Raw genomic sequence first — 16,973 nt, 5'->3', positions numbered from 1 at the left:
CAAGTTTGTTGGTACTCAAAGTGGTGTCAAGAAAAGAACCATTTGGGTAGCCAAGCCTATTGTGACTAACCTCTTAGGACCCAACTCGGTTGGGGACCACCAAGCTCAAACTTGATCAATAGGTGTTGGTTGGAGGGCATTGGAGACTTGGCTACATTACGAAGAATTAAGGGGACTTCATCATTCTTATTTTCTCAAGCCAAGTCAATTGGATTATCAAGTTTCTATCTTATATCCAATGTGCCTCCTTGCGGTAACTTGTACTTAAATTGTTTACTTTGAAAGTTACTTTCCCCCCCTTGCATGTTTTGGTTTTGTTCCTTGCATGTGTTTGTATATGTTGTGCTTCCAACTTGCTTATCTTGAGCAATCAAGTATGTGTGTGTTGGTTTGCACATCATGTACATGTGCATTGTGCGTTCAGCCTTTTTACTTCTTGTTTGTATCCTAGTTGGCTCATGTGAGAGATTAATGGAACATCCCATTTTGGAGGAGTGATGTGCTTTGTGCACCTCACAATCCTATAAATGTGTGTACATGAGGAATACCATCTAGTATTGATATTACAAGATTATCTAGTGGCTTGGTGGTATATCTCTCATGAGAAATTCAAAGTCTAAATAGTCCATTAATTATCTCTTGTTTGTTCCTCTTATTGCCTTTTGTTAAGTTCTTATTGGTATCACATTATGGGGGAGTAATATGCTAAGTGCATATTACAAGCCTAGAAAATGTGTACATTTGAGATATTGTCACCTAGAATTGATATTGTAGATTATCTTGTTCCTAGGTGGCATGTTAGTTCTACAAGTTGCAATTTGCTTGTGTGTGGTGTGAAGATGATGTTGATATCCTTGCTATCTACCATCGGGAATTCTTTCCATCTACTTCTTGTCTTTTGACAATTGGTAGTCACTTATGTGTAGTAGAATTTATTGATCATCTTTACATTGGCTTTTGATTTTATTTGCCTTTTCTCTTGCCAAGGTTTGTGTCAACTCCCGTTGTCTTCCATACCACTTGTGGATCCTGTTTATTTCTTGTTCTTGTCTAGGGTTTTCTAGATATAGTGAAAGTGGTGATCCCACCTTGTGCATTTTGTATTCAAATACAAATCCCCTATATAATGCACAAATCGTGGGGGAGCTATCCTATTTTCTCTAGAACACTCTTCTTGTGATCCTTATCAAGTGTGTTTTGGTGGAAGGCAAGCCATTTCTTTTTGGTACTTTGTGCCATCATGAAACTTTGTTGAGAGCTTGGTTTGTTTGGAACCATCCTCTCTATGGGAGTTTGACATCTTTAGTTTAGTATGTATCAATGGATATATCATTCCTTGATGTATCTTTAATGATATCTTCCAAGTGATGATTTCTCCATTTGGTATCCTTTTCACTTGGCATTTCTTTGTCTTCTGGTTTCGGGTTTTGAAAGACTTGAGCATGCATGTTTACTTCATGTATTTCATTTGGCATGCTTTCTTTCTTTGACTCAATATATAGGGGAAACTCCACCTAGTCTCAATTTGGATGAGATGTGCATGAAATTCATTTTCATATCTATATGCACATATTTATGTGGAGTTTGCCCTATGTATTGGTGTTTCTAACTATTTGGTCCCGATGAGTTTGGGTACCGTTTAGTTTGTGTTGTTCTTCTAGGAACATTTGGAGATGCATTGGATGCTCGGCTCACTCACAAGGAAGGTGTTGTCACCATGTGCATATTGGAGTCAAGCTAGGATGATCAATGAACTATTATCTACCTTCAATTGGTATCTACTACATCCTTCCAATGATATCTCGGTAACAAGTATCTATTCATGCTTTCCCTTCTTGCATTCAACCTTTTGTAGGTTGTATCTTGGCATGATATTCATTTCATATCTTGTGATACTTGTTTCCTTTCTCAAAGCATCCCAACAATGATCTCATGTTGCTAGTTGTGATGTCTTTGATGGATGTGTGTTTGGACTTCATTTATATACAATAAGACCATATCTAGACAAGTGCTATGCTTTCAAGCAAATATCTTATTGGTATATTTATGACTTCCTTGTGGATATCTTGTTCCTTCGTGTTGTAACTATTTCGGGTGTACATCCTTCTTGGTAGATATATATATCATCATGATTTTGTCTACCTAGAACCTTATACACTTGAGAGAAACTACATCTCTAGTTGATATCCTTTCTTTCACGTCTCCCGTGTCTTTCTTATGTTATTTCTTTGGTGTCTCCGTGAAAGCTTTGCCTTGAGTGCGTGTCCTCTATCATTGCATCTTGTTGCACTCTTGTGTGGTGAAGATTATTTTCCTCTTGCTTATCTTTACGAGGCTTTTGCCATCTTTATTGGTATCCCTCGTCTTGATGAGCATCTCAATCGTCTATCTTCACCACGGGTTGTCACAAGCATAGGTTCTCTTTTGCATATTAGTAAGCTTGTGAACCCATTTGCTAGTTGTGTGTGGGAATGATAGGCCTTGCACCGTGTGCCTCATTCTTACAAGACTATGTTGATGCTTAATGCTCATCCTAATTTAGTCTTCTCAAGTGCTTCGCCATGACTCACACACATCATTTTGGTTGAGCCTATTCTTAAGTTGCCTCTTTTACATGTTGCTCAACCATGTGTTTGTTGCAAGTTCTAGGCTTAGTTTCCTTTATGCTTAGTTGCACTTGTTGTTTGTTTCTATTAATTTTGGGGGAGCTATGATCCTATTTTGTGCACTTTGTATCCAAATACAAAAATTATTATGTGTGCACAAATCACGGGGAGCTTCTCTAGCTTATTTAGAATACTCCTTTGCTCATATCATAATACCCTTCATTCATGTGGCTCATAGGATCTTTGGTCTAGTTGGTTCAATTTATATCCTTTGATTGCTTGCTTCAATTGGTATCTTTTGATTGCTCGATTTCTTGTTTCTCTCTTTGTTATGTCTTTGTGGTATATCATTCTTTAGCAATCTTTGGGCCTCAATATAGTTTGTCTTCCTCCAAGTATTTACCATTGGATATGTGTATTGCATTCCACTCTCTTTTTGAGAGATACACAATTTATGGAGGAACACTCTTTATATTGGCCTTCTAAGCTTTTCACCCATTTTGGCAATCGATGCCAATGGGGGAGGAGTTTCAGAGAGTTTTGTGGAGAAGTCTTCAGAGTTTTCTCCTTGCTTTGGTTTTGGTTCCTAAGCATTTGCATCCCATTCTCATGCATCATTGGTTGTTGCATTGCATGGTGATGCATAACTCCTTGTATAAACTCTCTTGAAAGTGATTGTCATCAATTACCAAAATGGGGGAGATTGAAAGAACATGCGGTGCCCCCATGTTTGGTTTTGGTAATTGGTGACAATCTCTATGGACTAATGGTTGCCTTGAGTTATATTTGAAGGTTTTGTCCATAGGCTTTTCTTGAAGTCCATGTGTTGGTTTCAAGGAGTTTATGAGTTGACCAAGGTGCTATTAAGGAATTATCCAAAGATTGGTCATGTGAGTGTTGAGCTTATTGCAAGCATGTTTTGAAGAAGAAGATTGTGTGATCATTCATGTTTACCTTCAAGACATCATCCAAATGAAGAGAGTTGGAAAGATTCAAGGTAGATCAAAACTAAGTCAAGAGTGAATCAAGTTGATCAACTCACAAAGCATAGAAGATGTACCGAGAGGGATCAAGTGATCCCATGGTATGGTAAGCATTGTCAATTACGCTCTATGTACTAACCCATGGTCTTCGTGAGAGTTCTTTGTGGGGTTAGGATGCGGTGTGCAAGTTTAAATGATGCATCACGAAGAGATCAAGTGCTTGAAGCTTGCCACCCATTGTGGTGACAATGGACTTGTGAAGATGAGCCGAAGAGTGGCTCACCCATAGTGGACTATGGGGGAGCAATCATCTAGTCTTTATCGAGCCATCGCAATCAAGAAAGGTGGTCCAACTTGAGGGAGTGAAGATCATCATCATCTAGCTCAAGTGGACCATGTGCAAGGCAAAGGTTTTCCCTTGATAGGTTTTCTATTTTACCGGTCTCATGGTGGTAGTTGGGAGATCGGGTTATAGGATTGTTTGCCGTACTATCAAGGGGGGCTCTCAAGTTGGTAGCTTGATCGTATCGTTAGTAGAGAGCTCAAACCATTGCATCCTTGCATCTTCTTTCTTGGTTCTTGTTTGGTTGTCTTTGTGAGTCTTAGAGCTTATTGTCATCTTGATGACAAGCTTGAGTTCATCGAAAACGGAGTTCGCATGCGTCTTCTATGATGTTTTCGGTGTTGCAGGTTTTACCGGTCTTATCCGAGGAAGGGTTCTCACCATTTTCTTATGGGCCTTTTCTAATTTTCTTCTTATTGATATTTCTTTCAGGATTGTGTTAGCTCTTGTCGCTAGCTTTCCAACAAACTTGGTTTCATCGAATTCGGAGTCTGTTTGCAAAAGTTGTGGCAGTTTTGGTGTTCTGAAAAGGCTGCAGCGGTACTACCGCGAATTGGAGCGGATGTAATTTTTTACTACCGCTCCAGAGCGGTACTACCGTGGCTCCTACAGCGGTAGTATCGCTCCGGACCAAAAAACTCGTCCCAATTCCTGCGGAGGTAGGTACGGAAGTATTTTTTTTGTACCGCAAGCAGTAGTACCGCGATCCCTAGCGGTAGTATCGTGAGGACGAGCGGTAGTACCGCTCTGTGCAGGTTGTGAGCATAACGGTTGGATTTTCCCCCACCTATAAAAGGGGGTCTTCTTCCCCATTGAACCTTATCCTTTGAGCTCGTGTTCTTCCCCCATTGTTGACCTTCTTCGAGCTTGCTAACTCTCAATCCCTCCATGGATTCTTGCTAGTTTTTGAGGGAAAAGAGAGAGGAGTTCTAGATCCACATTTCCACCAATCACTTTCTCCTTTTTGTGAGGGAAACCCTTTGGATCTAGATCTTGGAGTTCTTCGTGTTCTTCTTTTGTTCTTCCTCTCATTTTCCTCCCTAGCATTAGTTGCTTTGGTTGGATTTGGGAGAGAAGGACTTGGGCACTCCGTGTGCCCTTGCCATTGCATTTGGTGCATCGGTTTGAGTTCTCCACGGTGATACGTGGAAGTGAAGTTTTAGAAGCTCATTACTCTTGGGTGCTTGGTGCCCTTGAGCTTGTTCCTCTTGGGTGCTTGGGCGCCCTAGACGGTTGGTGGTGTTCAGAGCTCAATCATTGTGGTGTAAAGCTCCGGGAAAGCGTCGGGGTCTCCAATTTGGTTGTGGAGATCGCCCCGAGCATTTTGACGGGTTCCGGTGACCGCCCCCAAGGGTTGCCAAAGTGTACGGGTTCGGTGACCGCCCCCAAGGGTTGCCATTTGTACGGGTTTGGTGACCGCCCTCAAGGGTCCCTTAGTGGAATCATGGCATCTTGCATTGTGCGAGGGCGTGAGGAGATTACGGTGGCGCTGGTGGCTTCTTGGGGAGCATTGTGCCTCCACACCGCTCCAAACAGAGATTAGCATCCGCAAGGGTGTGAACTTCGGGATACATCGTCGTCTCCGCGTGCCTCGGTTATCTCTTACCCGAGCCCTTTACTTATGCACTTTACTTTGTGATAGCCATATTGTTCTTTGTCATATATCTTGCTATCACATAGTTGCTTATCTTGCTTAGCATAAGTTGTTGGTGCACATAGGTGAGCCTAGTTGTTTTAGGTTTTGTGCTTGACAAATTAATCATTAGGCTTATTCCGCATTTGTTCAAGCCTAAACCGTAATTATTTTAAAGCGCCTATTCACCCCCCTCTAGGCGACATCCTCGATCTTTCACTCTCGATGTGTTTCATTTGACCAACTCGAGAGATACCCATGTGATCATTCACGGGATAACCCCCTATGATTACCCCTTATAGCCTTCTATCATTGTCGAGCTGCCCCATACCTATTCGTAAGTACGATGGAGTACCCGTAGAAAGAATGCCGACCTCATCATGAGGACTTGAAGCAGAGAAATGCAGACGTCAATGTAATGGATCGACCCCTTCGAGAAGAGCAACCAAGGCCGAGCAGATCTATTAGAATTTCGTAACTAGACCTTCCCCCCTTCTCTACCTCTTAAATCTCGGGACGAGATTTCTTGTAGTGGAGGAGAATTGTGACGCCCGGATAATTAAGCTACAGTAGTTCCACGCTAATGATGCCACGTCACCTCGGTTACTGTTGTTAATCTCGCGTTAGTTCAAAACCAATTCGAAATTCAAATTCAAAATAAAGGCAAACAACAAAAGTTTTCAAATATTAAAACTAAATTGTTCGGGTTGTGTCAAATAATGCATAGGTAATCATGATGGAGAAACCGCATTTTATAGAATGTTTAAATGCACTTAAGTAATTAAATACTAGGTAAACAATTAAATAAATGCATTTTGGATTTTATAAAATACTAAACTATTTTGTTCAGTGATAAAACCTTTTGTGGCAGTAGTTATAATTGTAACTCTATTTTAGGTATGGGTTTCACTTTTTGTAAAACTATAAACTATTACATAAGTAGAAGAAAACAGAAACAAGAAAATAAATAAAAAATAAAAAATGGAAATAAAACAAAAGAAAATGAAGCAAAGAACCCCCCCCCTCTAGCCAGTCGGCCCAGCGACTAGCCAGGCCGTCCCAAACCGGCCTAGGCCGTCCCTCTCACTCCCTTATCCTCGAAACCCTAACCTAGTCACACCATGTTCACCCCCACTTCCCCACTCCCTTCGATCCCCTCCCCCTCGTCTGGATCGAGCTGCGCCCCGAGCCCCAACGCACGTCGCGCGCCCCCGACACCAATCGCCGGCGCCGCCTCCCTGCCGGACAGGCCGCCCTCGACCTCCTCCTCGTCGACCCTCCCTCTCCCTCGCCCCCTCTGCCCGATCCCGATCTGGATCGGGAGGGGGCCGCCCCGACGTCCCTGGAGCCAGCTCGATGTCGTCGCCGCCCGGACTGCCTCCTCGCCGTCCTCTACGTCATCGCCTCCTCTCCTGCGCCGGCCGTCCTCGTCTTCCTCCTCGAGCACGCCGCTATTCCCCTGCACCGCCCGTGAGCCTCGCCCCTCTCCTCTCCCCCTCTGCTCCCGTCGCCGGATCTGACCGCGCCTACCTCTTGCGCTTCGGCCCCACACTCACCGTGGCCGGGTCGCGCCCTGGCCATGCCCCCACGCACTATCGGCGCCGGTTTGTGCCCTACCGCTCCGTCCCACCACGACCTCGCGCAACCACCACGCCCCGTTTACCGCTGTTCGCCCACGCGCTCCTATGCACCCCCACGCGCATGACTCGCGCCATCAGGCCTCGCCTGTCACCGCCCGCTCCACCCTGCTGCCACCACCACTGTTACCCCGCTCTGCTGTGCAGTCGCGCCACCACGCTCCCGCCGGCTACCTCCCGCTCCGGCCACTGGCGGCCGGCCTTTTCACGGCCGCGGCCCCCTTGTTAGCCGCCACCCGGGTCCGCCCCTTCCTGCTGAGCCCAACAAGGCGCCCGCAACCGTCGCCCGCGCGCCCTGTGCCCGCTATGGCCCCCTGGCCAAATGACAAGTGGGGCCCGCCCTTGTGAAACGTTAAAAAGGGAAATAAATAAATAAATTTAATTAGTTAACTTAATAAATATTGGTTAATCAACCTAATCACCTTATTGAACTAACTAGTTCTGTTTAGGTAAATTGAGTCAATGACAATCGGGCCCCACCATTAGTTTGACCGGTCAACGACCAGAGTTGACCGCTAACGTCATGCTAACATCACGCTGATGCAATAAATTAATTTTTCAATTAAACGAATTTAGTAATTCCAGAAATTAATTAAAATATTTGAAAATTATTATAAAATATTCCGTAGCTCGGATGAAAATACTTTGTACATGAAAGTTGCTCAGAACGACGAGACGAATCCGGATACGCAGCCCGTTCGTCCGCCACACATCCCTAGCATAGCGAACCCACAACTTTCCCCCTCCGGTTCACCTGTCCGAATACGCGAAACACCGGGGATACTTTCCCGGATGTTTCCCCCTTTCGCCGGTATCACCTACTACCGCATTAGGGCACACCTAACACTTCTCATTGTCATGTCATGCGTCGTCATGCTTATGTTTGCATTGTATTTACTGTTTCTTCCCCCTCTTCTCTCCGGTAGACTACGAGACCGACGCTGCTGCTGCCCAGTTCGACTACGGTGTTGACGACTCGTCCTTCTTGCCAGAGCAACCAGGCAAGCCCCCCCTTGATCACCAGATATCGCCTATTCTTCTCTATAATACTTACATTAGAGTAGTGTAGCATGCTACTGTTTGGTTACTCCTATTCTATTGCATAGCCTGTCATTATTGCTACAGTCATTGATACCTTACCCGCAAACCTAAATGCTTAGTATAGGATGCTAGTTTATCATCATTGGCCCTACATTCTTGTCAGTCTGCCTTGCTATACTATTGGGCCGTGATCACTTGGGAGGTGATCACGGGTATATACTATACATATATACATACTACAGATGGTGACTAAAGTTGGGTCAGCTCGTTGAGTACCCGCAAGTGATTCCGATATGGGGGCTGGAAGGACAGGTGGCTCCATCCCGGTAGAGGTGGGCCTGGGTTCCCGATGGCCCCCGACTGTTACTTTGTGGCAGAGCGACAGGGCAGGTTGAAACCACCTAGGCGAGAGGTGGGCCTGGCCCTGGTCGGCGTTCGCGGTTACTTCAAAATAACACGCTTAACGAGATCTTGGTATTTGATCTGAGTTTGGCCACTGGCCTATACGCACTAACCAACTACGCGGGAAAGATATGGGCACTCGATGTCGTGGTATCAGCCGAAGCCTTCTTGACGTCAGCGACGGAGCGGCGCGTGCCAGATTGGACAGCGTAACTGCTTCTGGCCGCCCACGCAATGTGTAGGTGTGCAATGGGCGATGGGCCCAGACCCCTGCGCGCATAGGATTTAGACTGGCGTGCTGACCTCTCTGTTGTGCCTAGGTGGGGCTATGACGTGTTGATCTTCCGAGGCCGGGCATGACCCAGGAAAGTGTGTCCGGCCAAATGGGATCGAGCGTGTTGGGAAATGTGGTGCACCCCTGCAGGGAAGTTTATCTATTCGAATAGCCGTGTCCCTCGGTAAAAGGACGACCCGGAGTTGTACCTTGACCTTATGACAACTAGAACCGGATACTTAATAAAATACACCCAGACAAGTTCCACAGACAACCCGGTGATCGCTTTTCCACAGGGCGACGAGGGGAGGATCGCCGGGTAGGATTATGCTATGCGATGCTACTTGGAGGACTTCAATCTACTCTCTTCTACATGCTGCAAGACGGAGGCTGCCAGAAGCGTAGTCTTCGACAGGACTAGCTATCCCCCTCTTATTCTGGCATTCTGCAGTTCAGTCCACTGATATTGCCTCTTTACACATATACACATGCATATGTAGTGTAGCTCCTTGCTTGCGAGTACTTTGGATGAGTACTCACGGTTGCTTTTCTCTCCCTTTTCCCCCTTCCCTTCTACCTGGTTGTCGCAACCAAATGTCGGAGCCCAGGAGCCAGACGCCACCGTCGACGATGACTCCTACTACATTGGAGGTGCCTATTACTATGTGTTGCCCGCTGACGATGACCAGGAGTAGTTAGGAGGATCCCAGGCAGGAGGCCTGCGCCTCTTTCGATCTGTATCCCAATTTGTGCTAGCCATCTTAAGGCAAACTTGTTTAACTTATGTCTGTACTCAGATATTGTTGCTTCCGCTGACTCGTCTCTGATCGAGCACTTGTATTCGAGCCCTCGAGGCCCCTGGCTTGTATTATGATGCTTGTATGACTTATTTTATTTGTAGAGTTGTGTTGTGATATCTTCCCGTGAGTTCCTGATCTTGATCGTACATGTTTGCGTGTATGATTAGTGTACGATTGAATCGGGGGCGTCACAGTTAGTGTTTGATAAGAATATTAAAATGCACTAGAACCTGATTACTGTTTATGGGGATGCTCAGAAGGAAGGGAAAGCCAACTTCCTTGCTGAATTGGCAAGATTATATCATGATAATCCCCTTCCTTGCTTTGTTGGGGGAGACTTTAACATTATTAGAAATGGGAAGGAGAAAAACAAGCCTATGCTGAATGAACAATGGCCCTTTATGTTTAATGCTATTATTGAACAAGCAGGGCTTAGGGAATTGCCTCTGAATGGGAGGAAATACACTTGGGCTAATAATTAGGAAGACCCTACTTTTGAAAAATTGGACAGAGTGTTGATGTGCCCAGCTTGGGAGGAGAAATATCCACTGACCATATTGCAAGCTTTTGCTAGAGAAATATCTGATCATACCCCCTTGTTCTTGGATACAGGGGAGGCACATACACATAAATATATATTCAGATATGAAAATGCTTGGTTGCTGAGAGAGGGTTTTAGAGAGTTGGTGTATAACACCTGGAATGAGAGATATTTTGGGGACATTTTGGATAGATGGCAATCAAGACTAAGAAAACTGGGGAAGAAAGCTACATGGTGGAATAGAAACATGGATGCTTGGTACAGAAAAATAAAAATGGAGATAATAAGGGAGCTTGATGATTTAGACAAGAGAGCTGAGATTATGGGTCTAAGTGCTGTGGATAGAAATGAACAGAAGGAGCTTAGAGCTCAATTGAAAAGAGTGATGTTACAAGAGGAAATGAAATGGTTGCAGAGATATAAAGATACATAAATTAAAGATGGGGATGGAAACACTAGGTATTATCATGCTAAGGTGAATGGGAGGAGAAGGAAAAATAGAATTGTTTCCCTGGAGCAGGAGGAAGGGATTGTAGAAGGGGATGAGAAGTTAATGGAGTATATAACCAAATTTTATAAAGAATTATTTGGACATCCTGAAGAGTCTAATATTTGATTGAGAGAGATGGAGATGGACAAAATTGACACACAAAATAAAGACGAACTTCTGACACCCTTTTCCCTAACTGAAATACATCAGGTTGTCTTTGGGATGAAAAGAAACAAAAGCCCAGGGCTTGATGGGTTCCCTGCTGATTTCTATCAAGACTTCTGGGAAGTGGTTAAATGGGATCTGAAAGCCTTAGTGGATAGTTTTGCAAAAGGGGAAATCAATATTGCTAGACTTAATTATGGTATAATTACTTTGATACCAAAAACCAATGATGTTAAACAAATCCAGAAGTTTAGACCTATTTGTCTGTTAAATGTTAGTTTCAAAATTATTACTAAAGTACTAATGAATAGGCTGGCTAAATGTGTGGCCCCTGTGATCTCCAGAACCCAAACTGCCTTTATTAAGGGGCAGATACATAATGGAGGGGATAGTAATTCTGCATGAAGCCTTGAATTCTTTCCACAAGAATAAATAAGATGCCCTAATATTCAAAGTAGATTTTGAGAAGGCATATGATAAAATAAAATGGCCCTTTGTGATTCAAATGTTAAAAATGAAAGGATTTCCTGATAAATGGTGTGACTGGGTAATGGAAACTATGAGAGGGGGGCATGTTGGAGTTAAAGTGAATGATGAAATTGGCCCATATTTTAAAAATTTCAAAGGTTTAAGGCAAGGAGATGTTATGTCTCCTTTACTATTTGACATAGCTGTTGATGCCTTAGCCATTTTAATGAGTAATGCTTTTAAGCATGATTTGGTTAAAGGGGTATTAAGTAAAAGAGAAGACAAGGGAATTAATATGTTACAATATGCTGATGACACTATATTCTTGATCAAAGATGAGGTGGAAAGTGTGAAAAATCTCAAACTCATTCTAGGGACTTTTGAGCAAATGTCTGGGCTCAAAATCAATTTTCATAAAAGTGAATTGTTACTGTTTGGCAAGGCAAAAGAGAAACAAACGATTTATCAAGAAATCCTGACATGTAAAATGGGGAGTTTACCTATTAAATACTTAGGAATGCCTGTGTCAGAAACCAGAATCAGGAACACACACTGGGATTGTGTGATTGACAAAATTGAAAAAAGGTGTGGATGCTGGCAAGAAAAGTTGCTGGGTTCCATTGCGGGTAGAATCACTCTGGTGCAAGCTTGCCTGACCAATATACCTTTATTCATGATGTCCTTTTATGCTGTGCCCAAAGGGGTTATAAAGAAAGCAGATTTTTTTAGGTCCAGGTTGGTCTGGCAGGAAGATGAGAATGTTAAAAAAAATCACCTAGTGAATTGGAAAGAGTGATGTTTACCTAAAGAAGTAGGTGGTTTAGGGATACTGAATCTTGAAATAATGAATATTGCACTTCTTGCTAAATGGTTCTGGAAAATGGAGACTCAGGAAGGTCTTTGGCAGGATATATTGGATGAAAAATATAGAAAGGATGGTTGTTTGGCTCTAGTAAGCAAGAGGCCCGGGGACTCCCAATTTTGGGCCAACTTGTTGAAAATTAAGGAGATCTTCTACAAATTTGTTAAGAAAAAAATGGGGGATGGGAGAAACACTAGGTTCTGGGAAGATTCCTGGGTTGATGGTAAACCTTTAAGAGATGCTTATCCTAGATTATATGATATAAGCTTCGACCATAATATTACTGTGGAGGAGGCCATACAGAAAGGTTGGCATGGGTTCAAATTTAGAAGGACCTTGTATGGGGAGACTTTGGGGCTATGGAATTGCCTCAAAAAGAGATGTGAGGAAATTCAAATGCAGGGAGGGGCAGACAAAATACTCTGGACCCTCACTGCTAACCATAGGTTTTCTGTGGGGTCCCTTTATAGGAAATTGGTTACTGTAGGGGTGAAATTCCTCCAGAAATACCTATGGAAATCTAAGGTGCCTGCAAAACTGAAAGTGTTTTTATGGTTAGTTAACCAAAAAGTATTCTAACTAGAGATGTGTTGTTGAAAAAAGGTTGGAAGGGAGGAAAGGATTGTGTTCTTTGTGGGAAAGATGAATCGATTGATCATTTGCTTTTTTCTTGTCCTGCTGCTTCACTGTTATGGAGTCTGGTCAGATGTGTGTGTGGATTTAAAACTGTTCCATTAAATGTAAAAGACTGTTTTGGGGATTGGATTAGGAAATTTAATAAAGAAGACAAGAAAATGGTTATGGTGGGGATTTCAGCCCTGTTTTGGGCAATTTGGAAAAGTAGGAATGCGATTATTTTTGAAAAGAAAAGTATAAATGATCCTTTCTACATTGTCAAAATGATGTGCAGGTGGTTAAATGACTGGTCCATTCTGCAGATAAAGGAGCCGTAAAAAAAACGCTGGAGCTGGGAGCAAGGGTGCTGGAACGGGCAGCAAGTGAGGTGTACACAGCCAAGCAAGGGTGGAAGATCAATGTAGCGAGGCTGGAATGAAGAAACTCTTGTGGTGGTGACCCTAAAGTTTGTTATTCTTCTAGTTGCTGGGCTCCTTCAGCTCCATGGTTGCTTTTGATGTAATTATGATCGTTGCAGTTAGGATTCTGTCGTCGCTGGTGAACTTGTTTTGGGTATTTGCGCGGTTTGGCTGGCCTGTGTTGGCCTTCTGGGATGTTGCAATGGCGTGCTGGTAGCGTTGTAGTCCTTTCTTTTAGGCTGAATCTGGTTGTGAACTCTGGTGGTTTTCAGTAATGAAAATCGGAAGAGGCAAGCTCTTCTTTGATAAAAAAAACTTAGTTATAGGTAACTTTTCATATAAAAAATTGTTTTTTATGTTGTTGCTATTTTAGTTGAGTTTACTGTTCATATAGGAGGTGATGAGGGATCAGCTATGAATTTTCGATGGAACGGAGGGAGTAGTAATCTTGTTTATAAATTTCTCAGAAGAAAGAAAAACTAGTCAACAGCCCACATCACTCTCCTACCTAGGTGCAGTCACAGCGCCACCTGCCCTGCACTAGACAGCAACCACTCTTGTTCCCGTCTCGTTTATTAAACTGTGCGCGACTCGGCCGCCGTGTCAACGCAGAACTTGAGGGAAGTGATCTTTGTGGACACGCTGCCCGTCGAGACAAAGGCGCGTCGGTTGAAAAACACGAGTTGTTGGGGGAGAAAGAGAAACAGTCGGTGACCTGGACCAATGGGTGAGAACGTGGCAATGCCGTCGCCGGTGGCGTTATGTGCCGATTCTAGAATCCCGCACATGCCCTCCAAGCCGACAGCGACATGAGCAGCCGTAGGAGAGTGGTTCCTAATTTAATTTATCACGGACGCGACAAGGTCTATAATAACTCACGACAGAACTCTCAGCTTAGTCACAGCTCGGAGATCAGCTTTGCTCAGGGAGATCGAAGCTCGGTACGGCGTCTGCTACGATGCTCGGAGCAATGAAGCTTGTTCTCAGGTCTCTCCTCGATCTTTTTGTCTCTGCCGCTGGATTTTGATTATGTTTATATCATATGTTCGCTGGCTTCGTGGAAGAAGATTAGAAGAAGCAAGTTTTGCTGACCCGGCTGGGAACTGGCTTGTTTGTTGTCGCCCATGGATGCAGGAGGGAGAAGAGCAGAGCTGCGGGGACATTTTCGTGTGACTTGGCCGGTTACTTCTCGACGTCGTCCAGCTGCCAGAGGCTGTCCGGTAAAGTCGCCGTGATCACCGGCGCGGCCAGCGGCATCGGCAAGGCGACGGCCGTCGAGTTCATCCGGAACGGCGCCAAGGTCATCCTCGCGGACATCCAGGACGACGCGGGCCGCTCCGTGGCGGCCGAGCTCGGCCCGGGCGCGGAGTACACCCGCTGCGACGTGACCGACGAGGCGCAGATCGCCGCGGCGGTGGACCTCGCCGTGGCCCGCCACGGCCGGCTCGACGTCCTCTACAGCAACGCCGGCGTCTCCGGGTCCTCGGCGCCGGCGCCCCTGGCGGCCCTCGAGCTCGCGGACTTCGACCGCGTCATGGCGGCCAACGCACGGTCCGCGGTGGCCGCCGTCAAGCACGCCGCGCGCGTCATGGTGCCGCGGCGCAGCGGCTGCGTCCTCTGCACGGGGAGCACCACGGGGATGATGGGCGGGGTCGCGGCGCTCCCGTACAGCCTCTCGAAGGCGACGGTGGTGAGCGTGGTGCGGCTGGTGGCGGAGGAGCTGGCGCGCGACGGCGTGCGCGTCAACGCCATCTCGCCGCACGCCATCGCGACGCCGCTGCTGGTCCGGTCGCTGGCGAGGGCGCACCCGGGCGTCGGCGACGAGGCGCTGAAGCGGATGGTGGAGAGGGGCATGAGCGAGCTCCATGGGGCGGTGCTGGAGCCGGAGGACGTGGCGAGGGCTGCCGTCTACCTGGCGTCCGACGAGGCCAAGTATGTCACTGGCCATAACCTAGTGGTGGACGGCGGTTTCACGGTCGGGAAGCCGATCAATGTGCACGCGGCAAGCTGATCAAGCTAGTTCCAACATTTTGCAAGTTGATTCTCTTCTACTCCCTCCGTCCGGAAATACTTGTGCTCGAAATGGTTATATCTAGACTTATAGATACATCCATTTTATCCATTTTGAGGACAAGTATTTCCGAACGGAGGAAGTATGAAGTAGTATATGACATGCATGCTTGTGCGTATTTAAAAAAAATATTTTCCTTTTTATGAGCAAACAACCTGCATGTGAATAAAGTTCAAAGTGGGCAAGTTTTTCTTTTACGGAAAAGCCTTCTGAAAAATTTAATGAAAACTAAATAAGCTTACATCATTCAAAATCTCATCAAAAATAAGGCTGGGAAGACTACCATCCCAAGAAATAACAGAATTAGAATCAAACGAAGAACCTGCATGTGAATTAAGTTCAAGGTGGGCAAGTTGATTCTCCACTGGAGGCAAAATGAAGATAAAATCTGTTGGAGTATAGGAACCTTCATTTTTTTTCCCCTAAAAAGTTATGACACCTTACTATTTTACCACGTGTGAGTATGTGGTACCGTTGCTTTTTTTTTTGCAGGGATGTCGTTGCTGCTTTGCAAGGAGTAAAAAAACTGGCGAAGCTCGGGCAAACTATCGTCATCCAGAAATTGTCGGGACCGCATTGAATCAGTTGAATTTTTCCACGTGCTCCTTTTTCTTCCTTCCGCGGCGTCACCACCTTCTTCACCATTGGCCACCTTCTTGCTCTACTCGCCCAACTACGCTAGCCTAACCGTCTGCCGACAACAATTGTCCCCGACCATCCCTCTACCCCCCCCCTCCCCGACCATATTTAGCATTAGCACCCGAACGGCCGAACCTACAAACTCACTGCCTCTCCTCCCCAACGATGCTGCAATAAGTATGTCATCCCTCCTCCGGTGATGTCCTAGTGAGTCCTCGTTGGTAACATTGCGACCTACCCGCCTCGAGCTCAGGGCTACATTGCTCTACTCTAAGCAAAATCGAGAATTTCTCTAGACAATTAAGGAATAGCAAATCAGTTTCTTTTCTTTTTCTTTTATTTGTTTATTGTGGGGGTAAAAGGAGTTTTATTTCATAACTACAGAGTTACAGTCAAGAGGTAAAAGTTCTCCAATACATGGTTAGAGAAGACAGGCATTAATCTTGGTGCAACCAAGAAACTAGTAATGACACAAAAAGCATGTGATAGTCTCCCTCCATGCAAGAAAAAAATAGGAATTGGCTCCTCTACCGTGCAATGGGAGCTGCCTTTAGCCATCTATTAGTCGTCAGATGCAGAATGAATAGCTCAGATCTCTTTCCTACAACACATAAATAGTACACATGCTACAGTTTAGGAACAACACATTTTGCTACAGGACAAAATAGTAAATGGTGCTACAATGCATCCTGTTGTGCCTTCTAGATGTTCACTGCACTGGGTACTATAGCATCCCCGTCTTGCCCATTGCACGGTAGAGGAGCCGGTTCCCAAAAGATAACCAGTGAAATCAGCACCAACATGCATATAACGGTGTTGCTATATTAAATTCTACAATGTTGTGTCTAGATTGCCACCCTAAGAGCAAGTACAATAAGTCTCAATCGACAGGCTATAAACCCTCCCGCATCACCAAAATCCAGGTGGAGGAGAGATAAAGAAGGAAAGACAAGGTAGTGGGCGCTTCACTTATCGACGAGCAAC

At 45.0% G+C, this 16,973-nt stretch overlaps 1 protein-coding gene across 1 annotated transcript; it reads left to right on the top strand.

The window, feature by feature from the left end:
• Positions 1-14,116: 14,116 nt before the first annotated feature.
• LOC123041055 (momilactone A synthase) lies at positions 14,117-15,497 on the top strand. Its single transcript, XM_044463752.1, has 2 exons — positions 14,117-14,266; positions 14,414-15,497. The coding sequence occupies exons 1-2, from the start codon at positions 14,238-14,240 to the stop codon at positions 15,288-15,290; spliced, it is 906 nt and encodes a 301-aa protein (XP_044319687.1). The 5' UTR covers positions 14,117-14,237; the 3' UTR covers positions 15,291-15,497.
• The last annotated feature ends 1,476 nt before the right edge of the window (positions 15,498-16,973 follow it).

Source organism: Triticum aestivum, chromosome 2B, assembly GCF_018294505.1.
Source record: "Triticum aestivum cultivar Chinese Spring chromosome 2B, IWGSC CS RefSeq v2.1, whole genome shotgun sequence".
Classification (NCBI taxonomy): domain Eukaryota; kingdom Viridiplantae; phylum Streptophyta; class Magnoliopsida; order Poales; family Poaceae; genus Triticum; species Triticum aestivum.
This window is presented reverse-complemented; position numbering and strand designations above follow the sequence as displayed.